Genomic DNA, 25831 nt, shown 5'->3' on the forward strand with positions numbered 1-25831 from the left:
AAACTTTGAGCTAACAGTTTTGCATGTTTCTTTCCCCCCTCCTGACTTCTTTTCTATCCTTTGACCTTCCTTCTTCGCATCCTTCCTCCTCCTCCTGGCTCCTTTCTTTCTCCAGGAACATGATCAAGTCTTTCTACTCAGCCAGTCTGCTGCTGGAGGTCCTGTCTGTGTTCGGGGAGCTGTCAGAGGAGGTAAGATAAAGACCATGTTAGGAAACACAAGTTTGATCCCTGCAAACTGTTGCAAACTCTCTTAAAGGTCCAGTGTGTGTAGGATAAAGGAGGATCCGTCTGTAGAAATACAATATAACCTTAATAATGTGTGTTTGTTACAGAGGCCCATCAAAGCCATCAAAGGTTCTCCTACACACTTGGAAGGGAGTTGTGTTGCATCTGCAACCTCAAAGCAACAATATCTTACACTTCTCCTTTAACTGATTAATAATTAAACCCCAAATACAACAAGAGCACATAAACAGATAACTTTGAGTAGCATGGAGAGGGCAGGGCGTTAGATGATGTGTAAAGGACACTGTTGGTTTTACTGGATCTTTTAATCAAATCATCCCCAGGTGCATTCAGGTGCTTCTCATGCACTTGTAGTTTTGTCAACACTAAATATATCAATTGATAAAATAAGATGTCTGTGGATAAAATGTGGTTGGATCCAGTTCTCTGTTTGTTGTTTGAATCACTGTCTGCTGCAGTCCGTCGGGACAAACTCCTGCTGTGCAGCCAAACTTTGTTCAAACCAACACAACTTTACTTCTCGTGGAGATCCAAACCTTTCCAAAGATACCAAACACATCAGGCTGAGGTTGCTGAATGTGACTCGATGCACAAACGTTTGCATACGGCCTGAACACAACATGAAGACTGCTGTTTGAATGTCTGTCTCACAATGAAGACGTCATTATGCTTCAATAACGATTTACAAACGCCACTTATAGACACGCAGAGTTAGAAACACTGGCTGGACTTTAAAAAGTGATCAATCGTTTGATACACGTTTGTGCCACATCAGATAAAGTTACCTGAACAAGCTTCAAGAAACAAGAGGAGGGACTGAAGTTAGTTTGAAGTTTTACAGCAGCAAGTAATGTGTCCTTTTGGAGGTTGTACCCCACACACGCACACACGCACACACGCACACACACACGCTTTCGTCTCGATATAAACGTGTGACACTCTGCAGGTCTTTTCCTACATTGTGTCCAAGTCACCCTGCGGCCATTAAAACATCAACAGGACACTTACAGTTAGCTGTTGCCCTGAGTGCAGCCTGATGGACACACACACACACACACACACACACACACACACACACACACACACACACACACACACACACACACTGAGTCGGCCGTCACACAATGAGCCCTCAGAGTGGCCTGTGGTGAGAGCGCTGCAGACAGTCAGCAGTGATTGAGTTTCAGGCAGTAAAAAGAGGTTTTCAGCAGCGTCTGGGCCGAGCTGAGAGCAGTCAGTGATCAGGCGGGTTGGCAGAGTGTTGCGTAACACTGTCGCCCATCAGGAGCCGTTATTCTCCGTCATGCCTTCTGGACAGCACAGTGGTTTCACGAGGAGAGAGGAGAAGAAACCAGCTTTAAATCTTTGAGCCAGAAACTGAATCCTACTAGTTCCCTACCCTCTGACCTCTGACCTTCCTGTGGAGAGAGGGGAAAAAACAGGGATTTATTTGAAGCCGTTAAAATGCTATTGATCCTACTATTATCAATACAGACCTCGTAGTCACATATATTTGCATTTTATGATCGTAAATGTTCAAGTTCACGTTCACAAAATGGACTTTTTTCTATGTGGACTGGGCACCAATTTTGCACTAATATGGCCAACACATGGTACCCAGAGAGCAGCTCTCTTAAACAAATAACTTAATTAAAAAACATTTCACCACACCACACTACACTGTGTCGGCCATTTCAGACCAGCGTCTGCTCTGCTGTGCTGCTCAGCTGTGCTGCTCTGCTGTGCTGCTCTGCTGCATGTGCTGCAGACGGTGCTGAGAGGGTCTTAGAGCTCAGAGAAGGAGCAATATATTCTAAATGAAGTTATGGTCGGATTTGTTAGTTTCAAGATTTCTTCAAAACAGCATGATGTTTATTTAGTAAACGATGCTCCCATTTAGAGTCACAGAGACCATACAGCAGGGGAGGGTTTAAGGCGGGGCTACCTGTGATTGACAAGTCACTATCAAGACGACCTGCCAAGCAGGATAGAAACATAACAATGCTGTTGTTCAAATATGGTCACTTCTGGATCCATAAAACAAGATGGCGACAACCATGATGTCAAACTAAAACCAAAATCACAAAGCAAGGGTTCTTATATTTATACTTCCATATCTCATTTCTTACAGGCAATCATAATATATTGAATCGTATCCCCAGAGCCTTGGTAAAGATGAAATATTACAAGCCTTGTTACCTTTCTGAATGAAACCTGGTATTACCATGTCAGTGGTTCGGTGGTTCAAGTTCCCTTTCAATGCTCTTAATCCTGCCCTGGTGAGATTCTCAGTGTTGGTCACAGTCAAATGTTATCGACACTGTGTGCGGGCACTAAGCCATATATTTATGTATTGTTCACCCAGGCTGTCACAGCTCTGAATCACTGCAGACAAAGGCAGCGTGAACCATCTGTCTTACTGCTACAATTGGGATTATCACTCCCCACCATGAGTCAGTGGTCCCTGACAGGGGCAGTCTCAGGCTAAATGTCCAGCATTCAGAACTTTATCATGTGTTCAGGCTACAGAGAATAGGTATTTGTGTTGGACTTGACGCATGGCTCTTTACAGGAGACTGTAAACAACCTGAGCAAAGGTCAGATGGCGGTGAACTGCATACGGCCTAAAAGTTGCAACCACTTGCAGATTAGTAAGAATACCAGCAGATGAATAACAAGACGTTGCAGTACAAAGTTACCAAGACATTATTTTACACTGTAAAACGTCACGTTTAATATTTCCACCAGAACTCTTTTTAAAACAGTTATTCAAGCGATCATAATCTAAACTGTTGGTGGCCCGGTTGGTTCCATATTGCTGCGTGACCTTTGCTTCAGTTCTGGTTGAGATTACAACTGAAATGTTTATTTTATTTGTTTATTTGGATCAGGACTTTTTATCAATCTGCATCATGATGCAGTTTTTTCAGCTTCCTGTCAGCCTGTTTATTGTCATTAAGTAACATCTGATTATTTTGGCTTCATAGCGCTGTAGTGAGACAGATCTCAGCCCACGTGTGACTTGCTAGATACAGTGAAACTGCCACTCAGCGGAGACAGACGACAGGCGCTCCTCAGTTGAAACAGAACGCCGGTAGTTGGTGTCCATCAGAGAAATCCTGGTACTGATCCGAGCTAACAGCTCATCACACTGGGCACTGGTCAGCCTGAAGGAGCTGGAAGCAGCAGGAGAGTTCATCAGACACAGCTCAGGAGGAGGCAATGAAATCCACCAAGCTTTGTTCACCTCTGGATAAATCCCAAGTTAACAATATTAACAGTAAAGCGTGCCGAGTAAAGAGAGGCTTGTATACTCAATTTAACATTTTAATGAACTTCCAGATTGACGTCGTGCAGATGTAATGCTCTTGGTGTTCAAGAGGCCATTTTTACAGTTTACCCCAAAATCTAAATAAAAAAAAGATCTGGACTAAACAATCCATCATCCACTGTTCACAGCTTGGGACACCACTACCTCCCTGTCCTGTGAGAATTCATGTTCTACTTTGTCATGAAATAGCTTCACAGTGAGTCACCTTTCTTGTGAAATTGTATAATGTAGACGGTAAAGTATCTGTAATAATGATATCACAGCAGTGTTATTCCAGTGATTAGAACTGACCTCCATTAGTCACTCTTTTTAATGGTGAGGCTGAGACTAAACAAACACAGTCTTACCCCAGAAAAGACCTCAGTACTCCAGTATGCCATTGTTTCTGAGCTGCTGCTGAAAACAGGGCACTTATCTGGTCGAAGCAGGGATTCCTCCATTCAGTCTTATCAGCTCAGTGTAAATCTGCTGCCCTCGCCTCTTTCTTCCTCTACAGCGTTTTTCACCTTTCAAACATCCTGCCTCCACAAACCACTCTAACGTACCCTCACCCTAGTTAACCCTCTTCTATCTCTACTTACTGTCCACTTCTAACCATAGCCCCAGTTACCTTTACTCTCTGGCCTCTTCCCTGACCCCCTACCAACCTTAACCAAACCCTTTCCTTTTCAACCCCTGTTCCCAACAAGCGCCCACCCTTTAATGCCGTCAACAAATGACCATGACCTTTTCAACAGTTGGCCCAAAATATTGGTCTACAGGAGCTGTGCCAGCCAGTGTTACATGTACAGGAAGCCCCGTTGCTCCACTGCATATCACAGAAGCCAAAATCACCAGCACGCTATCAGCTGCCCCTTACCTTACCCTTACATACCCCTTGCATGTACCATTAACCATCCCCACTGTTTGTTGTGCTTCCTAGATACACTTTCCAATCACTGCCCATTCCTTACAACCTATCACGTCACCTACATTTCATTACCCCTACTCACTGCAAACTCCCTAATTATGCGACTAATAACCCATTTTCTGTCTCTCTACCCACTTATTCCACCTCTACCAGAACATCCAGCACAGGAAGTACGCCCGCTGGAAGGCCACCTACATACACAACTGTCTGAAGAACGGAGAGACGCCTCAGGCCGGGCCCATCGCCATGGACGAGGATGGGGAAGCAGGTGGGACACACTGATATGGCACTGGAACACGTTTGTTGTTTGCATGGTTTTATCTTTGTCCAGGTGTGTGTGAATGACCCTTGAGTCTGTATTTTGTGTCTTATCAAGTCTAGGATTGTTACAGGAAAGCCCAACGGTTCAAAACCAGAGGCTGTGGGAGATTAGAAGTGTGCCGAGAGAAGATTAGTCACGTAAAGTGTTCTTCTGTCAAATATAGGTTTGTGCTTCTGTGTCGTGGTATTTGGTTGAGTCGTGGTATTTGGTTGTGTCATGGAGTCGTGGTATTTGGTTGTGTCATGGAGTCGTGGTATTTGGTGGAGTCGTGGTTTTTGGTTGAGTCGTGGAGTCGTGGTATTTGGTGGAGTCGTGGTATTTGGTGGAGTCGTGGTATTTGGTTGTGTCGTGGTATTTGGTTGTGTCGTGGAGTCGTGGTATTTGGTTGTGTCATGGTATTTGCTTGTGTCGTGGAGTCGTGGTATTTGCTTGTGTCGTGGAGTCGTGGTATTTGGTTGAGTCGTGGAGTCGTGGTATTTGGATCTTATTAAAGTTCTGTGTGCTGACCATCAAAGAAGGGTCGGCTTAAATGTTTACTTATTGTTGCTGCTGGATCACATGGCTGTATTCTCCAGTGCGTGCATAATGGACACTGGACACTGTATTAATATCTGTGGGCATGGTTGTTGGGCCACTGGGAGTTATGTTTTATGATTATAATACATTTACCTTGTGTGTGTGTGTTTTTGCCTGTATTAGAGAGTGTGCATTAGAATGAGCGTGCAGTGTGGAGAGCTTTGTGTTGGCTGCAGTTTTTGGCTCTTGCATACCTGGAGCAGGAATCTCCCTGAGGTGAAGCAGGTGTGTGTGGAGGCAGCGATAAGCTTTTCCACGTCTTCCGAGGTCAGCAGATCGGCACCAACTGAAAGCAGTATCATGATGTGAGGAGATGAGGGAAACAAGAGCGTCCCTCAGTCCCCTGTCCCATAAACAACTTCATTTTACTGTGTCAGCAAATACACTGATATTTCCTTATGAGGAGGAGCGCTGCTGTGCGTCCCTGTGTGAGTAACAAGCAGAGGAAGTCGCGTTGTGAAGAAAAATATCCTTCGTGTGGTGCTGACATGAAAAGTGTCTGTTTCTCTCCATGCACTTAAAATACTCTTCATATGAACTGTTATTTGTGTTCGAGTTGTTTATAAAATGAAATGCTATTAAATGGGTCAGAGCTCGTTATCATTAGAAGAATTAAACTTAAAATAACAGGTATATTCGCATTATGATGGACTTTATACGACCCTGTCCGTCAAAATGAAAGACGGCGAGAAAGTCTAAGGCAACCTCTGGTTGTGACGTTTGTTTGTGTTGTATTTGTTGTTTGTATTGTGGTCTTTGTTAGCAGGGCCACACACATCGCTGTATGTGTGTGTGAATGTATTAAGCTGACCTCCATGTGTGTTACTGTTCGTGAGACTCGGCTGATATTTATTTTATTGTTCTCTGCTCTCGTCGTATCCAGCGCGGATCAGCTCCGAGTCCCTGACCTTTCTCACATTGAACAGCTCTGGCCTCTCATGCCAGGCTTCCACCATAAAACGTAACCTTTAGGAGAAAGAAAGCTCGGGAAAACACCACTAGATCCTGAACAGATTGACTGAATGAATGAGACAACAACATAGCTGTTAGAGCCTTTAAAGTTCATTTTATTCTGAGAAGCATGTGGAGGGAAAAAGCAGGGCAGGGAACGAACCTTTTGTTTGGCTGTTTCTTATAGTTCAACATTGTAGCAGAGAAGAGATTTGCAAAAGATTAGAAGCTCCAAGTGGTGGTTGTCTGCTGTTGGAGCTGTCCACCTGATTGTCTTTCTCAGAGTTTACCGGCTTTTGTCTTTTGGGTTGTAATTTAGGTTGATGTCTGCCTTCGGTGTCAGAGGCCAGCTGAAAGAGTCTCCGATGTGTTTTTCTTCTTGAAGATGAAATAACCAAGGAACACCTCGTCTGACCTTTTCCATCTGTCATCTTCATTCTTTTGTTAATAAACACACACATAACGGAAGACTGACTGCAAAGGTCAAAGGGCATGATGCAAGTAATTGTCTCTATCCCACGTGTCATTGTGCTTTCTTTATGTTGTAGCTTTTTATTACTCTTGTTGTACGTTTGGAAGCAATGAATCCTCCTTGTGTGTGTGTCTGCGTCGCTCCAGGAATGTGCACACTGCTCATCACAGCTTCCCTAAGTTGTCTTCAGCGTAACTTGTTGTCTCTTAATTTGTAAGATTATCGTGATTGTTCTTGAACTTCTGTGACCTCAGCTTAGAGTAAAATGTATACTGGCTCACATGGGACCCTGCAGCATCTGGACTCATTTTCAGATTACACTTTGAGAGCTTTAAATTGCGTCAGGTTGTCCTCGGGGCCGAGCAGAAACGCATGTCGACATGAAACCCTCTGAGCCTTCAGGCGTTTGTCTGCCTCCAGAGGAAACTCGAAACACACTCTTCGTGTCACTGACCCGATGATGACCAAGTCCTCGTTAAATACAGGCCATCTGTTCGACCACACCCACTGACACCACATACAGTACGTGTGTCTGTTTGACCCGAACATCACCTGCGAGCTTGTGACATCACTTCTAGGAACTCACAGCTGCACATGCATGTAGGGTAAACATGCGTACATCTCTCAAATACACTCTGATCTCTCTCCTCCTCTCCCACGATGCATTAGGGTCTGTGTGTCAGTGATGACATCATGATAGCTTATTCCCACTGATGGCTAATCACTGCCAGCACACAGCTGATATCATCCACCCAGCGTGTGTGTGTGTTTGTGTGTGTTTCTTTCCTCTGCTTCAGGATTGTTTCAGCACTCGTGTGTTTGTCTCTTTGTGTGTGTGTGTTACACATCTGTCCGTCCATCAGAGAGCGTTCCTTTCTGACACCGTCATTTAAAGTTGGTGCTTGTTGTTGTAAATCCTGTAGCCACAAAATGATTGTGCTAAGTGGAGATCATCTTTCTGCTCAAACAATGTTTTTCCCCGTTGCAAAGACTTATTAGACCCTTTGGGATCCAGATGATTGATACTAAAGTAGAGAAACTTTTAAGAGGCAGCTGGTTAAAAGTGAAGATTTAAAATATCTGCGTCTGCCTCCTTAAGGTTGGCAAATGGAAAAATCAGTCAAGAAGACTTAATCAAACTCTAGACAGGGTTTAAACTCTACAGATCCAGTCTCAGAATGACTCCTCTGGGTTTATTATTCACTTGGTTTTTCTCCGAAACAACCCGACCCAGTGATTAAAACATGTGTTTGCCATGTTTTAATTAGACATAACAGTGCTGTGCGGAAAGGGAAGACATGCAACTCATGTAGGATAAAGGAGTTTTAGGTTTCAGACAAAGAAAGAAAGAATATTCAAACCTCTGAATTGAGCATTGAGTTGCCAAAAGCTGAATTTGGGAACCGGCCTTGGGTTTTACGTTTTCCACATTATGCTTCATGTCGGTCAACAGCCTGAAGGTCTAAAGATGGAGGGATGTGAAGTCTGTAGTGCTCCCTAAAGACAGGTTTGTTGCTGGTCGGTCAATCAGAATGGATCAGATACTTGCGTCTCTCGCTCAACAATATTGGAGAGATTTCCCTTTTGGTACGTTTCCCTCTGACGGGTCACAGAACTCATCCTTTATGTTTTTACAACTCAGCATTGGAAGTTTTTCCCCCGTCCCTCCCTCCCTCCCTCCCTCCCTTCCTCCATTCCTTTCCTCTTGCTAAACTCGTCCTCTCCCAGCCAATGGAAAGTCAGACTACAGCTGCTGAGAGACAATGCTCTTTCTGTAAGTACCACTGCTATATTTGTGTGTGCGTCACCGTCATACTGCTCGGCAGAGGTTAATTAACCCACTTTAGCTGCTTCATATCACTGCAGTGTGCAGCGCCTGCTGTTACCCAGCTGACAGAGGTCGCTCCGACAGAACAGTGAGACTAAATTAAAAGAACAGTGGACTTCTGGCCTGTGGAGAGCCAGAACACCAACACAGTCCTGCTGCATATTGGAGACCTAGAATCAGAGAGGGGAATTGCCCAATTATTGAATAGTCTATTTTTAATGTTCTGACAGCATGAGTGATCGGGACATGTGGTTGCACTGCAAACGTAAAGTCTGCAAGTGTCAGATAAATTCAGACGAGCAGGGAGTCGTTCAGTGTCTCCTCAGGAACAGCTGATATAAGCCTGAAAGGTGAAAGTAAGACACCTCGACAAAAAGAAAGCAGACCTGATGATAATCTGCTGGGCAGCTAACAATCTGCTCTTAGATGTTGTGTCTAAACTCAAACACTGTCACTTCTCATGTTGCTCATCAGACTGTAAACAATACAGCACATAGGAAGTCTTGGCCAGAAGTCCTTTATCACTAAGTGCTGGCTACACCAGAATGTCTGAAAGTTGGCCATCGCTCCCAGAGGCTGCATCGTTTGACATCGGGCTCCGAGTGAAAACCTTGAACAATGAACACTGACGGGTCATGTTAAATCTCGTGGTTTGTAGAGTTTACAGCCTGGCATACTGTTGCTCCTGTGTTGCTCTGTGTAGGATGACAGCTTTAAAATGAATGTTAGAAGAGCTTTGACTGCTGAAGGAGAGTCGCCTCACAGCAGGGAGGTTCCTGGTTTGAATCCTAGGAAGTACTGGGCCTTTGTGGAGCTTGTATGTTCTCCTTTTGCATGCGTGGGTTCCCTCCAGGTTCTCCGGGCAATTTAGAGTCACCTATGAACCTAAGCTGGAAGCTGAAGGTGTGAATGTGAGCGTGAGAGGTTGTCTGTCTCTATGTGTCAGTCCTGTGATTGACTGGTGACCTGTCCAGGTGTAAGCCCACCTCTCGCCCAATTACAGCTGGGAGAGGCTCCAGTGACCCTGAACAGGATGAGCGGTATGGATGGATGGATGGATGGATGGATGGATGTGAATGTGAAGCTGGCATCATAATATTGACCTCATGCCACATTTCCAGCAAAGGTAAATGATGGAGCTCAGCATATTTTCCTCAGCTATTTCCTGTGGCTTCTTCACAATAAAAGCCTCCTGCTGTTCATGAGTCATCTGTGGACCGCTGTGTTCATGGTTGGTGACTTGGCCCAAATGGAAACATGAAGTGAGGGATGAACACAAGCAGATTTCCTTTTGTCACATGTTGCGCCATCAGTTGGGTGGTGTTTTGGGGAGGGCGTCACAGGTTGGCGAATATGAAGCAGGACCACCACAGCTCAGGTCAGCAGTCATCCCCTGCTCTCAGGCTGCAGTGGAAAAATGTATTCAAAGTGCAAATTGAATGTGAGCTAACCCAGAGCCATGGAAAACTGAGCAGAATGTCCCCGTTACACTGGGACCATTTCCAGCTTAAAGCACTGTAAGAGCAGCTGGATCCCTCCTGACAGACACAGACTGTCTGACTGACTGGAAGCAGAGCGATGCAGAGCTCAGTCATTGTCAAAAGTGCCCTTTGGCAACACACTCACACAGTAATGGCCCCAGTGGAGCAGCTCAGTGTGCAGCAGCAGAATACAGTGAATCATCCTCCTGCTGCTGTGAACAAGGATGTCTTCTTCAGGAGACAGGAAGTACAGTTTTTAAGTCCCAGCTAGCAAAAGTGTCTGCTTAATTTAAAAACCCACGAGACACTTTGTGTTCGGTTGGTTCAGCAAGAAACCAACCAGCAAGAATCTGCGACCAGCCTCCCCATCACACGCTCCAGCAGGGCGTTAAACAGTCTTATACAGATCGACATGTCACCGAGTGCAGAGGAGGAGAGTTTCAGATGCACACAGAATGAAAACATCTGTTAACCAGCTGCTTTACATCTGGATGAATTAACCCTTACAGCTCCAGTGCAGTCTCTGGTATTTTAGTCTTTTCTATGACTGTTTCCAATAACTCCCCTTGAATCTGTACAACCCAAGCTTAAAGGTTATGTAAGTCAGTCGAACACGATGGTTGATTAAAGTTAGAAAAGTGTCATGAATATAAAAATACAAAATTTATTCATTTTGCTTCATAAACACACCAAGTCTTTCTTCACCCTGATTTGAACTCTGAACAGTTTTTTCAATATTAAATGTTTTATGTTCAGGGTGAAACATGTTTAATGAGTTTCACCTGCAGTAGAAATGCGTGCACACATTAGTATCTTGCTGGTTTCACATCCCTGAAATCTGACCCGCGCTAAAGGTTCTGTAAATTATATACGTTTTGCTGTAACTATTTTTTTCCCACTGAAACAGGATCATCAGAATCAGGTTTATAACTCAGTAGGTTTACACATACAAGGAATTAGTCTTTGTGTTTTGGTGCAACAACAATGAGCAAAACATGCAAACAACATCTCCAGTGGTCAGATCACAGCCCGCTTTACACCACACCTAAAGTAACATAATGACATCACCAAAGAAGGTAAAACGTAATGCTTTAGCTGTTATAGTTTTTATGTGAGAACATTTCAAACAGACTCATTTTGGCCTCCCATACGTTTCTCCCCATCAGACTCATGACATCATCTACGAGCGAACAACGTAATGAGCAAAAAAATAAATTGTCCTTTGTCTACTTTTCTAATGTGCGCGTGTATCGCTGAGAACATTTCAGCAGGAAAAGCATTCATGAGTGCCCAGATGTGACTACTGAGCAGAGAATTTAAACGCTCACTTGGATAAACAAAGTTGAACAGTTTAATAAAGAGAAAATATTCCAGCTAACGTTAGCGAGGTGTCAGATCTCCTCCTAATGTGTGCCTGCTTCCTGCCTGTGAGGCAGTAATGACAGAGGTTCAGGCCTGACATGGTGTCAGATACAGCCTGTCTGCAAATCCAGCCTAATGCTTCTAATGTGCTGAAACATCTTTGGCTGTGAAGACGTGTTTTCTCCGTGTTAGGTGTGGCTGCTGAGAGAGCCAGAGTTTTCAGTGAGAGGCTCGTGTTCACCAGAGGAGCACCGCAGGCCCTCTCTGTTGTTAGAAGCTTTAACCCTTTGTGTGTTTGAGGATTCTTCTTTCTGTTCTCTGTTGGTACAGACTGTGATTCCTGCCTTCCATCAGTTAGCTAACTCTTAACCTTAGCTAATCACTCCCATAACTCTTTAACAGAAGTATACGTACACATTCAGATGTTTCCAGATGTAGCGCTGTAGGCTTTCATCACTAAACTATGGCGGCCTGAAGAGCTTTGTATTGTCTTGCTGTGTCGGCCATGTTGTTTGGGTTCTTTTGTTACCCTCTGTGGTCATGATGGCGTGTTATTTTTATCAGTGTTTTCAATGTTTTAAAGTGTGTTGAATGTGACACGACAAACTGTAAACACCCTGAACAACATGCTGCAGAGGTCTGGGAGGTGCCGCAGCCCTCATATTGTCTGTGTCTCTCCTCTCTGGTAGACGAGTACGGAGCTGAAGGGTTCTCAGGCCAGGCTTTCTCCCACGGCGGCTCCATCAGAGGAGGACCTCCCTCAGAGGACCAGGGTCTAGGTCCAGCTGCAGGTCCTGCCCCAGGGATCGGCTTCACTCCAAGTCCAGGATCAGGGGCATCGGGACCCCCCAACACCAACTTCAACAACATCCACATCCCACCAGGCGCCCACGCACCAGCCAACACTCCGGCCGAGCTGCCTCCTCCCACAGGTAAGAAGAGGGATTCTGTCTGTGACCAGATGATGGTGATGGTGATCAATGCGGGTCCACCAGTTCAGTGAAACATGTCAACAGGTGAAGGATGGTCAGGAGATTTAGCAACATACCATCAACCTCAGCTGCATTCTGTCAATGCTAATCTGTAAATATTAGCATGCTAAATATCAGTTTGTTTCTGTTTTACACAAAGCAACAGGACAAACTGAGGTGATGATGTCATCCTCTTCCCAATGCTCAATTTTACGTTTCAGAACAAATGCAGAGTTTATAAAATGTGTTTGATGGTGACCAAGAGGCCAAAACGTTTTCAAAAACGTGTGAACTTGTGGACGAGGTGATCTCTGTAACTGAAGCTTATTGGTCGACTCCAGCAGCTCCTCTTATTTAGATTAAACAAACCTGCTGATGGAGACTCGGAGGGGCGACCTTGGCCGAGTTGGATCAGTAACTCTCCTCTAAAAATGCTCCAGCTGTGACTCACTCATGTCAAAGTCCCTGGAAAGCAGGGTGTGTCTGTGAGAAGCGTTAGATACAGTATGGTGGTAATAATGATCTGATCGGTGTTTCCTGATCCTCATTGTTCTCTGATTATTAACCGTCTGAGCTGAGCTGCACCATCCCCGATCCCCCCTTCTCACTAATTTCCCCTGATAACTCCGAGTATGTGACGGCCTTACAGTTTTCTGGCACCGCATACAATAACACACCTCCCTCAGAGACTCGCTGTGTGTGTGTGTGTGTGTGTGTGTGTGTGTGTGTGTGTGTGTGTGTGTGTGGATCGTTGCACTTGTTCAAATGTTTGCAGATGTCCTCATGAGGATATAAAGCAGGAGGATCTTATCTGTGTTCAGATTTAACTCCTATAATAGAGTTTGTGTAAAGTAATAATATAATGATTCAGTTTGACGTATAGAAGTCGATTTATAAACACAACAACACTTAATTGTTCCCCTGTGCTGAAGACAAAAGGTTATGTAACTCCATTGTGTGTGCATGTGTGAGAGGAAGTTAGTGTGCATGAGACACGGCGTGCGTGTGTGTGTGTGTGTGTGTGTGTGTGGTGAATACATGCACACAAATCCAGTCATTTCGGGTGAATGTAGATGGGAGAAGTTTGTCCACAAAGAGCTGGCAGCACAACATGCTCTCTTTCCCACACATAAACACACTTCCTGTTGGCATCTTTATGACATTTAATCCCTATAAGGAGGAAGTGATGAAGAGAAGTGAGTGACAGAGGTTGACCTTGGTGCTCGTCCAGGTAAACACAACAGGTGAGGTGTGAGAGTGCTGCTGATAGAGAGGTTCTGTTATTGGTCACAACAAGATGTCTGATTTGTTGCTTGATTTCAATATTACTTTCCATCCATCCGTTTTCCATCGCTTATCCGGGGCTGGGTCGCGGTGGCAGCAGGCTAAGCTAGTTAGCACAAACGTCCCTCTCCCTAGCAACGTTTTCCAGCTCCTCCTGGGGGATCCTGAGGCGTTCCCAGGCCAGGTGGGATGTATAATCCCTCCATCCAGCTCTGGGTCTGCCCCGGGGTCTCCTCCCAGTTGGATGTTCCTGGAAAACCTCCACATGAGGCGCCCAGGAGGCATCCTGATCATATGCCCGAAACTAAGTCCTGTCACTTTAATACGCCAGCAGTAAGCAAGACACGGGAGCGCTGCACAAACCTCAACTGTGCATTAGTTGTGTCGATGTAATTATCCTCATCTCGTTGAATTGGTTCAAACTTGATTTTTGGGAGCGGTGACAGCGCTAATAGGCGAGGGCTGGACCGGAGATCGACTGGTAAATCAAAAGCTTTGCCCTCAGGCTCAGCTCCCTCTTCACCACCACGGTCCGGTACGACACCCGTACCTTTGCTGACGCTGCACCGACCTGTCTGTCAATCTCACCATCCATTTTACCCCTCGAGATACTTCAACTTCTTTGCTTGAGGCAGAGACTCACTCCTCACCTGGAGCGAGCATTCCCCTGTTTTCCACCTCCAGACTTGGAGGTGCTGACTCTCGGCCCAGCTTCAGACCGGCACAGCGCCTTTTAAAAATGATGATGATAAATATTAAAAATCTGATCTGTGGTAATACAAAGAGCAGTGCACAGTTTGACAGTGGGACAGTTAGTGGGCTAAACATAACCATAAATTATAACCCCTTGGTGTCGGAAAACTAAGCTATGTTGTGTCCTCTGTTTGTAGCACACAGTTAATTAACATGAAGATTATCATAATATGTGTCGATTTATATTCCTCACATGGATTACTGGGTTATAACTGCAGCTCTAAAAACATGTGACCATTAATGAGTTTAGTAAATGTAAGAATGTATTGTTCAGTATTTCTTTAATTATTTATCAGAATTCAAAGTGTTTGTGTCGCCCAGCAGAACCTGTTAAACCCGTGCCTGTTCCCCGAACTCTGCCCTCTGTCGACCCATCACTGCTCAACGCCCAGCAGCAGGGTAAGAACACACACACACACACACACACACACAGACACACAGACACACACACAGACACATACACACACACACGCGCAGAAATACTGAACATACAAATCATTCATGTGGGCACTGTGGGTCTTCTTCCAGCTGTCTCTCCTAATAACTCCCCTGAGCCGATCACACAGCTGCAGCTCGGTCAGAAGTAAGAACAGTTGAATATCGTCCTCCTCAGTCGCCTGATCCCCGACGTGTTTACACTTTGGTATAAATGTGATTTAAACTCTGCTGCTTGATGAGAAATGTCTCCACAGTTCGGGGCCAAAATACATGTAATGAAGTCCTGAACCCTCTGAGGTGCTGGACGGCCCGGCCTGTTAATGTAGGAAAAACTAAAAATGTGAAGCGTTCATAGTTGGAATAAAATCCTGGGACTTACACCAACACATAAATCCAGCTTTAACATGTGTACGTCCCCTGATGGATGTTATTAAACTTTGATTTCTTTTCTTAAGTCATTATTTATTTTTTTACAGGTAACACGATCAGGGATCCTTTTTGTGTTTAAAGATAAAATCCAAAGAAATCATTAAACGCAGACACATCAATAAAATCAGATTTATTTTCATGAGTCCTTCGCCCCAGTGCATGCTGGGAGGTTTCCACACGTATACCCACCCGAGCTTTACAATATAAAGTCATAAAATCTGCTTACATCAGGGTTCAACCAATAAGAACTTGCAGCATTCTCCTCCACACCATGATTTAAAGAGTAACTGCACCCACAGGTCAGACCGTGACTCCACCCACTGCACAATTCTGAAAAATGCTCAAAGTTGGCAAGAGGCTGAGAGGGGGGTGGAGGGGGGTGGAGGGGGGTGGGTGTGTCCGGCAGCTCAGTGACGCCCCCTCACAAGGCACATGTGGCACAGAGGGCTGTTAGGAGGACTTCTCCCCTCCAGAGTCCCCTGAAGAGCACAGTGGTGGAGGACCGTGGTGGTCCCGAGCCCTGTCAGTTCGAGCTCCAGCCCCACTAACGCCTGAAGCCGGAGCTTTCAGAGCCGAGCCAGTGCAAGGGCAACAGAGAAAGGGCGGGGTCTCTGAGTGGTAACGTAACTCCATCAGGGTATATTTGAACCTGAGCGCCGTTTCACAGACTCCCTCTCGAAGACGAGGCCGGGGGGGTGTACCGCCCACCTCTGATTGACAGGTGTTAACGTTCACCATCGACTAGCATGATGTTTTCTGTCCATCACATACAACATTATAATCCAGTTTAATTTGCAGGTGTAACATAAAAATATGGGAAAGTTTTAAGGGTTTGAATACGTATGCATGGCCCTGTTAATCTTATAAAAGTGTTACGGAAAACTTTATTTAACTTTATTTATATTAACGATCGATCGATTAATCGATCTACCACTGAAACAGAACTGGCTATCGAGGCTACCTCTATGTCAGGGACAGACAGACAGCACAGAGTGTATGTAGTGCTGTTTTTACCACATTAACATTATAATAGATAACTTCCCTTTAATAATCATGTCATAAAAAGCAGGTTAAAGTAAGCTTGTCATAGAAATCGCTCCGCTCCTCCTTCAAACAGCAGCAGATGTACAGTAACCGTTGAGTTGCAGCTGAAAAGGTGGCACTGTAATGCTGTGGCCCTAACCGCATACTAACGTGCTGCCTACTACAGACTCAAACAGTATGTACTGCACACTGCCTACTACATACTCAAACAGTATGTACTGCATACTGCCTACTACAGACTCAAACAGTATGTACTGCATACTGCCTACTACAGACTCAAACATGTACTGCACACTGCCTACTACAGACTCAAACAGTATGTACTGCATACTGCCTACTACAGACTCAAACATGTACTGCACACTGCCTACTACAGACTCAAACAGTATGTACTGCATACTGCCTACTACAGACTCAAACAGTATGTACTGCACACTGCCTACTACAGACTCAAACATGTACTGCATACTGCCTACTACAGACTCAAACAGTATGTACTGCATACTGCCTACTACAGACTCAAACAGTATGTACTGCATACTGCCTACTACAGACTCAAACAGCATGTACTGCACACTGCCTACTACAGACTCAAACATGTACTGCACACTGCCTACTACAGACTCAAACAGCATGTACTGCACACTGCCTACTACAGACTCAAACATGTACTGCACACTGCCTACTACAGACTCAAACAGCATGTACTGCACACTGCCTACTACAGACTCAAACAGCATGTACTGCATACTGCCTACTACAGACTCAAACAGCATGTACTGCATACTGCCTACTACAGACTCAAACATGTACTGCATACTGCCTACTACAGACTCAAACAGTATGTACTGCACACTGCCTACTACAGACTCAAACAGCATGTACTGCACACTGCCTACTACAGACTCAAACATGTACTGCACACTGCCTACTACAGACTCAAACATGTACTGCACACTGCCTACTACAGACTCAAACATGTACTGCATACTGCCTACTACAGACTCAAACAGTATGTACTGCACACTGCCTACTACAGACTCAAACATGTACTGCATACTGCCTACTACAGACTCAAACAGCATGTACTGCATACTGCCTACTACAGACTCAAACATGTACTGCACACTGCCTACTACAGACTCAAACAGCATGTACTGCATACTGCCTACTACAGACTCAAACAGCATGTACTGCATACTGCCTACTACAGACTCAAACAGCATGTACTGCACACTGCCTACTACAGACTCAAACATGTACTGCATACTGCCTACTACAGACTCAAACAGCATGTACTGCATACTGCCTACTACAGACTCAAACAGTATGTACTGCACACTGCCTACTACAGACTCAAACATGTACTGCATACTGCCTACTACAGACTCAAACAGCATGTACTGCATACTGCCTACTACAGACTCAAACATGTACTGCACACTGCCTACTACAGACTCAAACAGCATGTACTGCATACTGCCTACTACAGACTCAAACAGCATGTACTGCATACTGCCTACTACAGACTCAAACAGTATGTACTGCACACTGCCTACTACAGACTCAAACATGTACTGCATACTGCCTACTACAGACTCAAACAGCATGTACTGCATACTGCCTACTACAGACTCAAACATGTACTGCACACTGCCTACTACAGACTCAAACATGTACTGCATACTGCCTACTACAGACTCAAACAGTATGTACTGCACACTGCCTACTACAGACTCAAACATGTACTGCATACTGCCTACTACAGACTCAAACAGCATGTACTGCATACTGCCTACTACAGACTCAAACAGCATGTACTGCATACTGCCTACTACAGACTCAAACATGTACTGCATACTGCCTACTACAGACTCAAACAGCATGTACTGCACACTGCCTACTACAGACTCAAACGGTATGTACTGCACACTGCCTACTACAGACTCAAACAGTATGTACTGCACACTGCCTACTACAGACTCAAACAGCATGTACTGCACACTGCCTACTACAGACTCAAACGGTATGTACTGCACACTGCCTACTACAGACTCAAACGGTATGTACTGCACACTGCCTACTACAGACTCAAACAGTATGTACTGCATACTGCCTACTACAGACTCAAACAGTATGTACTGCATACTGCCTACTAACCTGACTGTTAGGATGCCGGTGGCATCATACTCAGAGCCGTCTTCTCCGTATCACGTGACTTAATCGTTTACGTATGTCCGCTCTGATCTCCGGTCCATCTCCGCCATAGTAGAAGCTGAATAGCCGCAATGCATTTTGGGGCGGTTGAGTACAACCAGTGAGCTCCCGTCTCATACTCAAACATCCGGGACGATCGAGTATACATCCGGGCATTTCTCGCATGAGATGGGAACGCATGACATACTCAATGTTACGTCACGGTTAGTATGATTAGTATGATTAGTATGATTAGTATGATAGTATGCGGTTTCGGACACACCGTAAGAGACGTGGTGACGGTGATGGCCGCCGTCTGATTCAGCCGTCCGTCTGCCATCTAACCTATCATTACAACCACACCACCGCCACCTCGCCGCTGTCTAGACTATCATTAGCTTGTGGTGGTTAGCCACAGAGAGAGTGAGAGCGACGGGGAGAGAGGAGCTGTAAGAGTGGTGGAGAGCTCTCATGCTTTGACCATAATTCACACATCATAATTTCCCTTCTTTTACAACTACCACAAAACATTAACATGCAAACCAGACACCAGGTTAATGAGAGTTTCTCACCACAACGTTAACGTCTAAAGCGTTCAGCAGCGGCTCAGGTCGTCATGTAGGTCGTCCATGATCACAGGTTTAGTCCTCAAAACTTAAAGGTCTAATTCCTTTTTTTTTAACCACAAACAGACGTTACATCGCTCTCTTCAAACACACCAGACTCCATTGAGAAAAACAGTAATTTTAACTCTCATGGTCACTGGTCATGCTTGTCGCCGTCTGCCTTGGCTAGTTTAACATGTTGTGGTGTACAACAAATATTTTGTTGGATCCAAACTATTTAAAGCCCAAAAGTCACAAAAATACATAAACAAACTAATCAATTGAAGCAGCAGTAGACCAGCTACTCCTGTTTCCCGCTATGTAAATGTACTGTTTTTCTGAATGGAGTCTGGTGTGTGTGCAGAGAGCGATGTAACGTCTGTGTGTGGTTAAAACAATCATCTTCCTCTGTAACAAAAAGGTCTATCTCTGTAGGGATCCTTTCTGTCATATTGTCACACACTTAGAATAACAATCTGAGCCTGTCAGTGGAAACAACAAGAACTTTTAGTGGACGACCTTTGACCCATCAAGGATTATGTTGCAGCCGTTACAGCCTGTTTCACTGCTGCAGGATGAACACGTCTACTGGAGACATTCACACACTGTTTATACCTACCAGTCAATGAGGCAGCATGTCACCCCTGCAGCCATCGCTGTGTGCATGTTGTGTGCACAATGTAATTCAGTCCAGTTAAAGCATTAGCATGTTGCTTAGTCAGCCTGTCATGGATAAATGGTTGTACTAGCACGCTGCAGTTCTTCAGCTGAATATTGCAGATACCTGTGGAAGCAGCTTATTGTATGACTCACGATTAGGATGCATGCACAGCAGAACCATAAACAGGTGAAAGGAATAATTCGACCTCTGAAGAGCCGCTGAAAGAGGAAAAGCTGTGGCAGATAAACTCAGCTGCGCTCGTGTCCGGTCGCCGTTACAATTAAAAAGAAAGAGGCTGATGCATACGGAGTCCATGCAGATAAATGAAGGAAATGTAGCTCACAGCTTTAAAGAAAGAACTTAAACACCCAGTAAGCATTTGTACTCTGCATTTTCTATTCATGAGCGGAGGTTTGAAACTTTTTAATTCACAGTCAGCAGTCCGCTCAGAGCTGCTCTCCTCTTTTTATCTCTTTATGTGCGACATAATACAGAGGGACAGAAAAGACTTTAATGTAGCATTAACCTCAAACCCTTCATCACAGGAGGCAGTTTGCTCAAGTGCCAACAAGTGTTTTTGAACAGTAGACCCCTGAGATTTATCTGGTCATCATTTCTGAAGCATTATGACATTGTTAAAGTGTCAGACTGCTTTGAATCGATGGAGGAACAACTGCTGGCAGTGTGGCTGTTTTCATAATGCTGAAACTGTTGGTTGTTCAGTCTTTTGACAGTAAATCAATCAGAGTTTTGTTTTTGTCATGTATGAAAGAAAAACAATTTTTAATGACTACATGTTGCACATGCACCAAGGTCTTTACAAGGCCTCTCTCTGCATGAAATGACATCTTCAAGATTTTCAGCTTTCCTCGGGTCAGACCACAGTCCTCTTACATCAGAGAACCAGGGTCCAATCCAACCTGTTTCCTTCCACCACACGACATGAGTCATTGTCGTCTGTTGGGAATTCATTTGATTGATTATTTCTTGTTTTTCTTGCAAATTGTTGCAGTGAATTAAGACGGAGCTCGGACCACAGGAGTTTTAAAATCCTAACCAATGAAAAGGTCTGGATGCACCGCAGGAATAAGGAGACATTTTATAGATCTTCTACCCTCAAACATGCACTCCTAACGGGGTGAAAGGAACGGCACATCAGTCACTGGAGGATGTATAGAAAGAAGATGTTTAGCGAGATGCGGTCAACACGTCTCGTCCTGACCTGACCTGTTAGCTTTCTGTCAACAGTAGCTTGTTAGCTAACGTTAGCCTCAGGGCAACATCATCAGCGGCTCCGTCTTGTTTTCTCTAATAGTTCTGGACTGGCTCGGAAATTACTTTAGAGAAATCCAGATTTTAGATCTTAAATGTCATAATAACACGTTTGAAATGATCAGGACTTCCCCAACGAGTCTGCAAACTGTTCGGGAGGAACAATGTCAGTGTCGGCCATCGCAGCCTCCGGACTCTCTTTCTCTCTGCAGACATCTCTGCTGTCGTCTTGGAAACGGTCCTTCTTCTTCAACCTGGGATGTTTTTAATCTTCCTGTTCTGTGTCGCTCTTCTGGTTTCACACCGGTCACATGATGTCTTTCGTAGGCTTGTACATATTAGTTTAATATTTAAAGCTTAAGTGTAGATAGAGAGCAAAGTTAAACCGGAGTCAGATTCCTTGTATGTTTACATACCTGGCCAATAAAGCTGATACTGATTCTAAACGCCATCACCCCGCCCACACGCTCGCGGGGAATGTTCCTGACTATGAGCTGCTGCGTTCACACATAACACTCAGCTCTCAGACTCACTTCTTCCTGACATTTTACCAGGAGGCTGCAGGAAAACGTCTGCATGACGTCGGGGTGAAACATTCGGACGACATCCGGACAATGTGGGGAAACTTCAGGGGTGTAAATGCACGTGTGAGAGGTTCTACTGTCAGATCATCTGTGCTAAACATCGGTACCAGATTTCATGTTGTCATGTTGAAACTGTTGGTGTCTGAAGTCGCTTTAAGAGAGCTCATTCATGGTGACCGGTGTCACTGTCTCCGTGTAGTTCTGCTGTGAAGTGTGATGATTAAAGATCTTTGGATTGCCGACGGCTGGTTGGACATAACAAGCCATTTTTAAAACTGAATGAACTTTATTGTGCAGAGGCAACCTGCTGACAGCTGATTGATTCCTCTTTACAGAAACTGACTGACAGCTGTGTTCTTTTATTCTTGTTTAAACTAATATTCTTCAGAAAATGAACTTAATTAGCAGCTTCTCCTGAGAGCTCTGTGCCTGTAGAGCTCTGTGGTTTCTCTCCTGTCCTCCCTCCCCCTCCTCCAAACCTCCTCCCATCCTTGGGAGTATGCAGTCAGCATATTTGGAGTCTGTTCCATCTTTTTGTAGGAGAGAAATCAGCCGAGGGATTAGAGGCTTATGGTGCAACATTATTCAATCATTTTTTTCCCTGATCTGCTGCAGGACTTTTTAAGAGCAGACGGCCGTGTTTTATGAGCGCAAGTGAGCCAAGAGAGACATTATCTGCTGCTCTGATCCCTCAGACTGCTCTGCTTCTTAAAGAGGGGTCCAGGGGGTCCCACCATGTTAGCATTAAAGCAGAAGAATAATTAGGTGTCATTATTATTTCATGTGGTAGACATTAGCGGAGTGAGAGAGATCTGTAGATTTATCCCTCCTGCTGCGCAGAGGCAAAGTCAGGTTTTGAACCGCTGCCGGCTGTGGTTTGAACATCCCAGAATGCACCAGTGAACAAACATCATCCCGAAGGAGATCCAACTGATCCAACTTTCTGATGTTGTTATTTAAAACTTGACTGCCTGCAAAAAGGCTTCAGTAGGTCGCTTTCTCACAGCTTGGGGCAATTTATTTTTCAATTTAAAGTTTAGATCTGAGATAAAAGTTCAGAATCAGACGTTCAGTCTGGTTTTCAAGCTCCAGGGTTCAACTGTTAAACCCCTGAAACACGTCCACCGCAATGTTTTGTGCGTCTGATTAGAAGACTGTGGTTCAGGTTATTGGTGCATTCTGAGATGGTGTTCTGAAAGAAACAACACATTCAGATAAGATGCACATTCTGATGCACAGATTACAACACCCAAACCAAGGCTGCCGACTGGTGCTCAAACACTGAGACCAAGTTGCCTCCAGTGGCTAAATTCCACATTCATGACCTGATGAGTTCAAAGACTGTCAGTGCAAAAAACCAACATCTATGATCAGTTGGAAACAGGAAAAGAACACGATCATGATGTTTAGTTTATCCCTCCACAGATTGCTCTCTGACATCGTCACCCGACAACCTTTAATCGGGCAAACACACTGTGAGCTCATTTCTTATTTAGCAGTCGTGACTGGTCCTCCACCCTGATCAGATGGAGTTCCATCCGACCTGATTCAGGTCAGGCCAATCACAACCCTTTGTCTTATGTTTGCCAGCTTTAGGGCCAGTAACCTTTTTTACACTGGCAGCGCCCATTAATCAGAGCGCTTGTCACCGGTGTTCTCTGTTGCTAGGTTACGAAAGTTGTCTGGCGGCACTTCCGCTTCCCTCGGTAGTGAGCGTTAAGCCTGTTTTAAATCTCTCTGTGGGCTTAATATTTGTTTTTATCAAAGACATTTTACAAAGAAAACATGAAAACAATGAACGGCGTCGTGTTAGGCGTTAGCTGCAGCTCTACACCTGGAAATTATACCCTTGAAAAAACGAAAGGATGAGCGTCTCCTCCGCCATTGTTGTTGACAAAGTTGATGTCTGAAGTCCCGCCCCTTCTTGATTTTGATTGGTCAGAGAGGGAGAAGTAAAAGCAAAAACGCTGTTAGTGGACACAGGCCTTTAACCACTATTTCTGCATTTTTTTAAACAACAAAGATGGCCGCCAGTGATGGGGAAGGTTCTGAGTCTGCTATGTCATCAGTATGAAACGAGCTGGACGGTAGCTCATTAGTAGGTGTTGGCTTCTAAATCATATCAAGACAAAGGTCTGTGGATTACGTTGAACTTGAAGCCGTATAAATAGAATGATGGAACTAGCTTCCTAGCCTAGCAGCCCGCCGCTACATCTCAGTTTTAGTTGCTCTGATTGGTTGATGAATCCGTTGATAACAACCTTTGGAAATAAACTGAGATGATATGTCCTCCTTTGCTCCCCTCATTATTAGAATCAAAGCTGGAGGGAGTGCAGCTGAATTTAAACATAACATTTGCAGGTCTCAGAGTTTCAGAGGAGAGGGAGGAAACAAGAGAAGAGAAGCACCGACAGTCTTTTACAGGCTGGATCTTTGAGGGTTTACACTCAGGCTCCACAGTCCACCAGGGTCCTGTATGTGGAGGAGGGTGTATGTATTCTATAGTGTTACACCCACTATAAGATGAGGCCCAACAGCAGTCCTCAGGGGACTCTGAAGGGTGGAGGGCTGAGAGAGTAACAAGCTGCACAAACACAGTCGGAGAAGTTTCATTGACTTACAAAAATCCTTCATTACAGAGTGAGAAACTCCCACATACACCAAATAAATCACTAAACAAAAAGACGTATTAGAGTATAAAGACGTCGAAGAACATTAAATCAGTTTCAGTGTCCGGCCTGTCTCGTTGTTTCAATGCTAATGTACTTTATGTTCTTTGGCAGCGAGACTCGAACCTCATCTGAGACTGTTTGAAAGCAAATAAAGAGATTGGCACACTCGTCCAGGGAGACCTTCATGCACAGAACATGAGCAGGCTTTCTGTGTTGTTTGTGTGTTTGTCTCCACGTTATTCTTTGTCTCTGTGGAGACAAATACTGAAAACACACTAGCTGTAATGTAAACCCATCTACTGCAGTATCAGACCCTGAGAAACACCTGTAGGTGACGTAGCAGAAAGACAGATGAAGCCTGTTTGTGGTGGCGATGGAGGCGACGAACAACACAGGACTTTCACACAGGAGATTATGGGTTTGTTTTAACTGACCTCATTGTTTTTTCTCTCACCTTATTTGTGCTGATACCTCACCTAACAAGACGTGTCAGAAAGGAAGATCAAAGTGGCTTCCATGTGCGTCAGATGATGCCAAAGGCGAGTAAGAAAGCGCTGATATCTGACGATTTTATGGGGCTACACGACAGCTGTTGACATCTCACTCGTCTGTGAGCTTAAATCAGTGTTTTTATGAATGGAGTCTGGTGTGTGTGCAGAGAGCGATGTAACGCCTGTGTGGTTAAAACAATCATCTTCCTCTGTAACAAAAAGGTCTATCTCTGTAGGGATCCTTTCTGTCATGTTGTCACACACTTAGAATAACAATCTGAGCCTGTCAGTGGAAACAACAAGAACTGTCAGTGGACGCACTCTGATCAGACGCAGTTGCCCCAAAGGATCACACTGCAGCCATTTAAACCTTTTGGCTACAAGCTGAAGCAATCCAGAGGACTGATTCCAAAACTTCTCTACCTCTTTGTCCTTAAGATCCTTAAATATGCAAAAATAGGACTGAACTTGAGATGCATTCTTGAGATCGAATCTATATAAGTGCGCAGACTATAGATCTACAGAGAGGGAGGGGGACACGTGGTGGACCTGATGATCTCACAGGGAGGGTCTGTCTCAGAGGACAGCTCATGTCTCTCTTTATTAAACACTGCAGTAATGAGAGCTGATCAAAGAGGAGCTACACCGTACACACACACACACACACACACTCTCTCTGACAGCTCCCGTCATCGTGCAGATTACAGTCGAGTCTTTCTCTAAACGCTTCAGATGGAGACGACCTCTGAGCTCTGCAGCAGCAGGTACTCCTCCATCATAAATTACCCACAATCCCCTCAGTGCTGACGGCTGAGTGTGGGCTGGTGGAGATGACTTTCCATGACGCAGGTCACAGCGGACCTTCAAGTGTTTCGGGGGGAGTTTTTCCAGAAATATTCTGTAGTACGTCTTTAAAGGAGAGACTTGTTTTGGGTCCAGAGTATTCTAAC

At 44.7% G+C, this 25831-nt stretch overlaps 1 protein-coding gene across 2 annotated transcripts in view; it reads left to right on the forward strand.

The window, feature by feature from the left end:
• vta1 (vesicle (multivesicular body) trafficking 1) overlaps nucleotides 1-25831 on the forward strand; it is a 51028-nt gene that overhangs the window by 23009 nt on the left and 2188 nt on the right. Inside the window, exons 4-7 of one of the 2 annotated variants that reach the window (XM_069657697.1) lie at nucleotides 116-191; nucleotides 4643-4757; nucleotides 12171-12413; nucleotides 14811-14888. In XM_069657697.1, coding sequence (XP_069513798.1) covers nucleotides 116-191; nucleotides 4643-4757; nucleotides 12171-12413; nucleotides 14811-14888 — 512 coding nt within the window. The remainder of the gene's footprint in view (nucleotides 1-115; nucleotides 192-4642; nucleotides 4758-12170; nucleotides 12414-14810; nucleotides 14889-25831) is intronic. The other variant, XM_069657698.1, reaches the window with a different exon arrangement.

This window comes from Semicossyphus pulcher, unplaced genomic scaffold, assembly GCF_022749685.1.
Source record: "Semicossyphus pulcher isolate SPU_LCO1_2020_fin unplaced genomic scaffold, fSemPul1.0.p SCAF_11, whole genome shotgun sequence".
In the NCBI taxonomy this organism is placed as follows: Eukaryota; Metazoa; Chordata; class Actinopteri; order Labriformes; family Labridae; genus Semicossyphus; species Semicossyphus pulcher.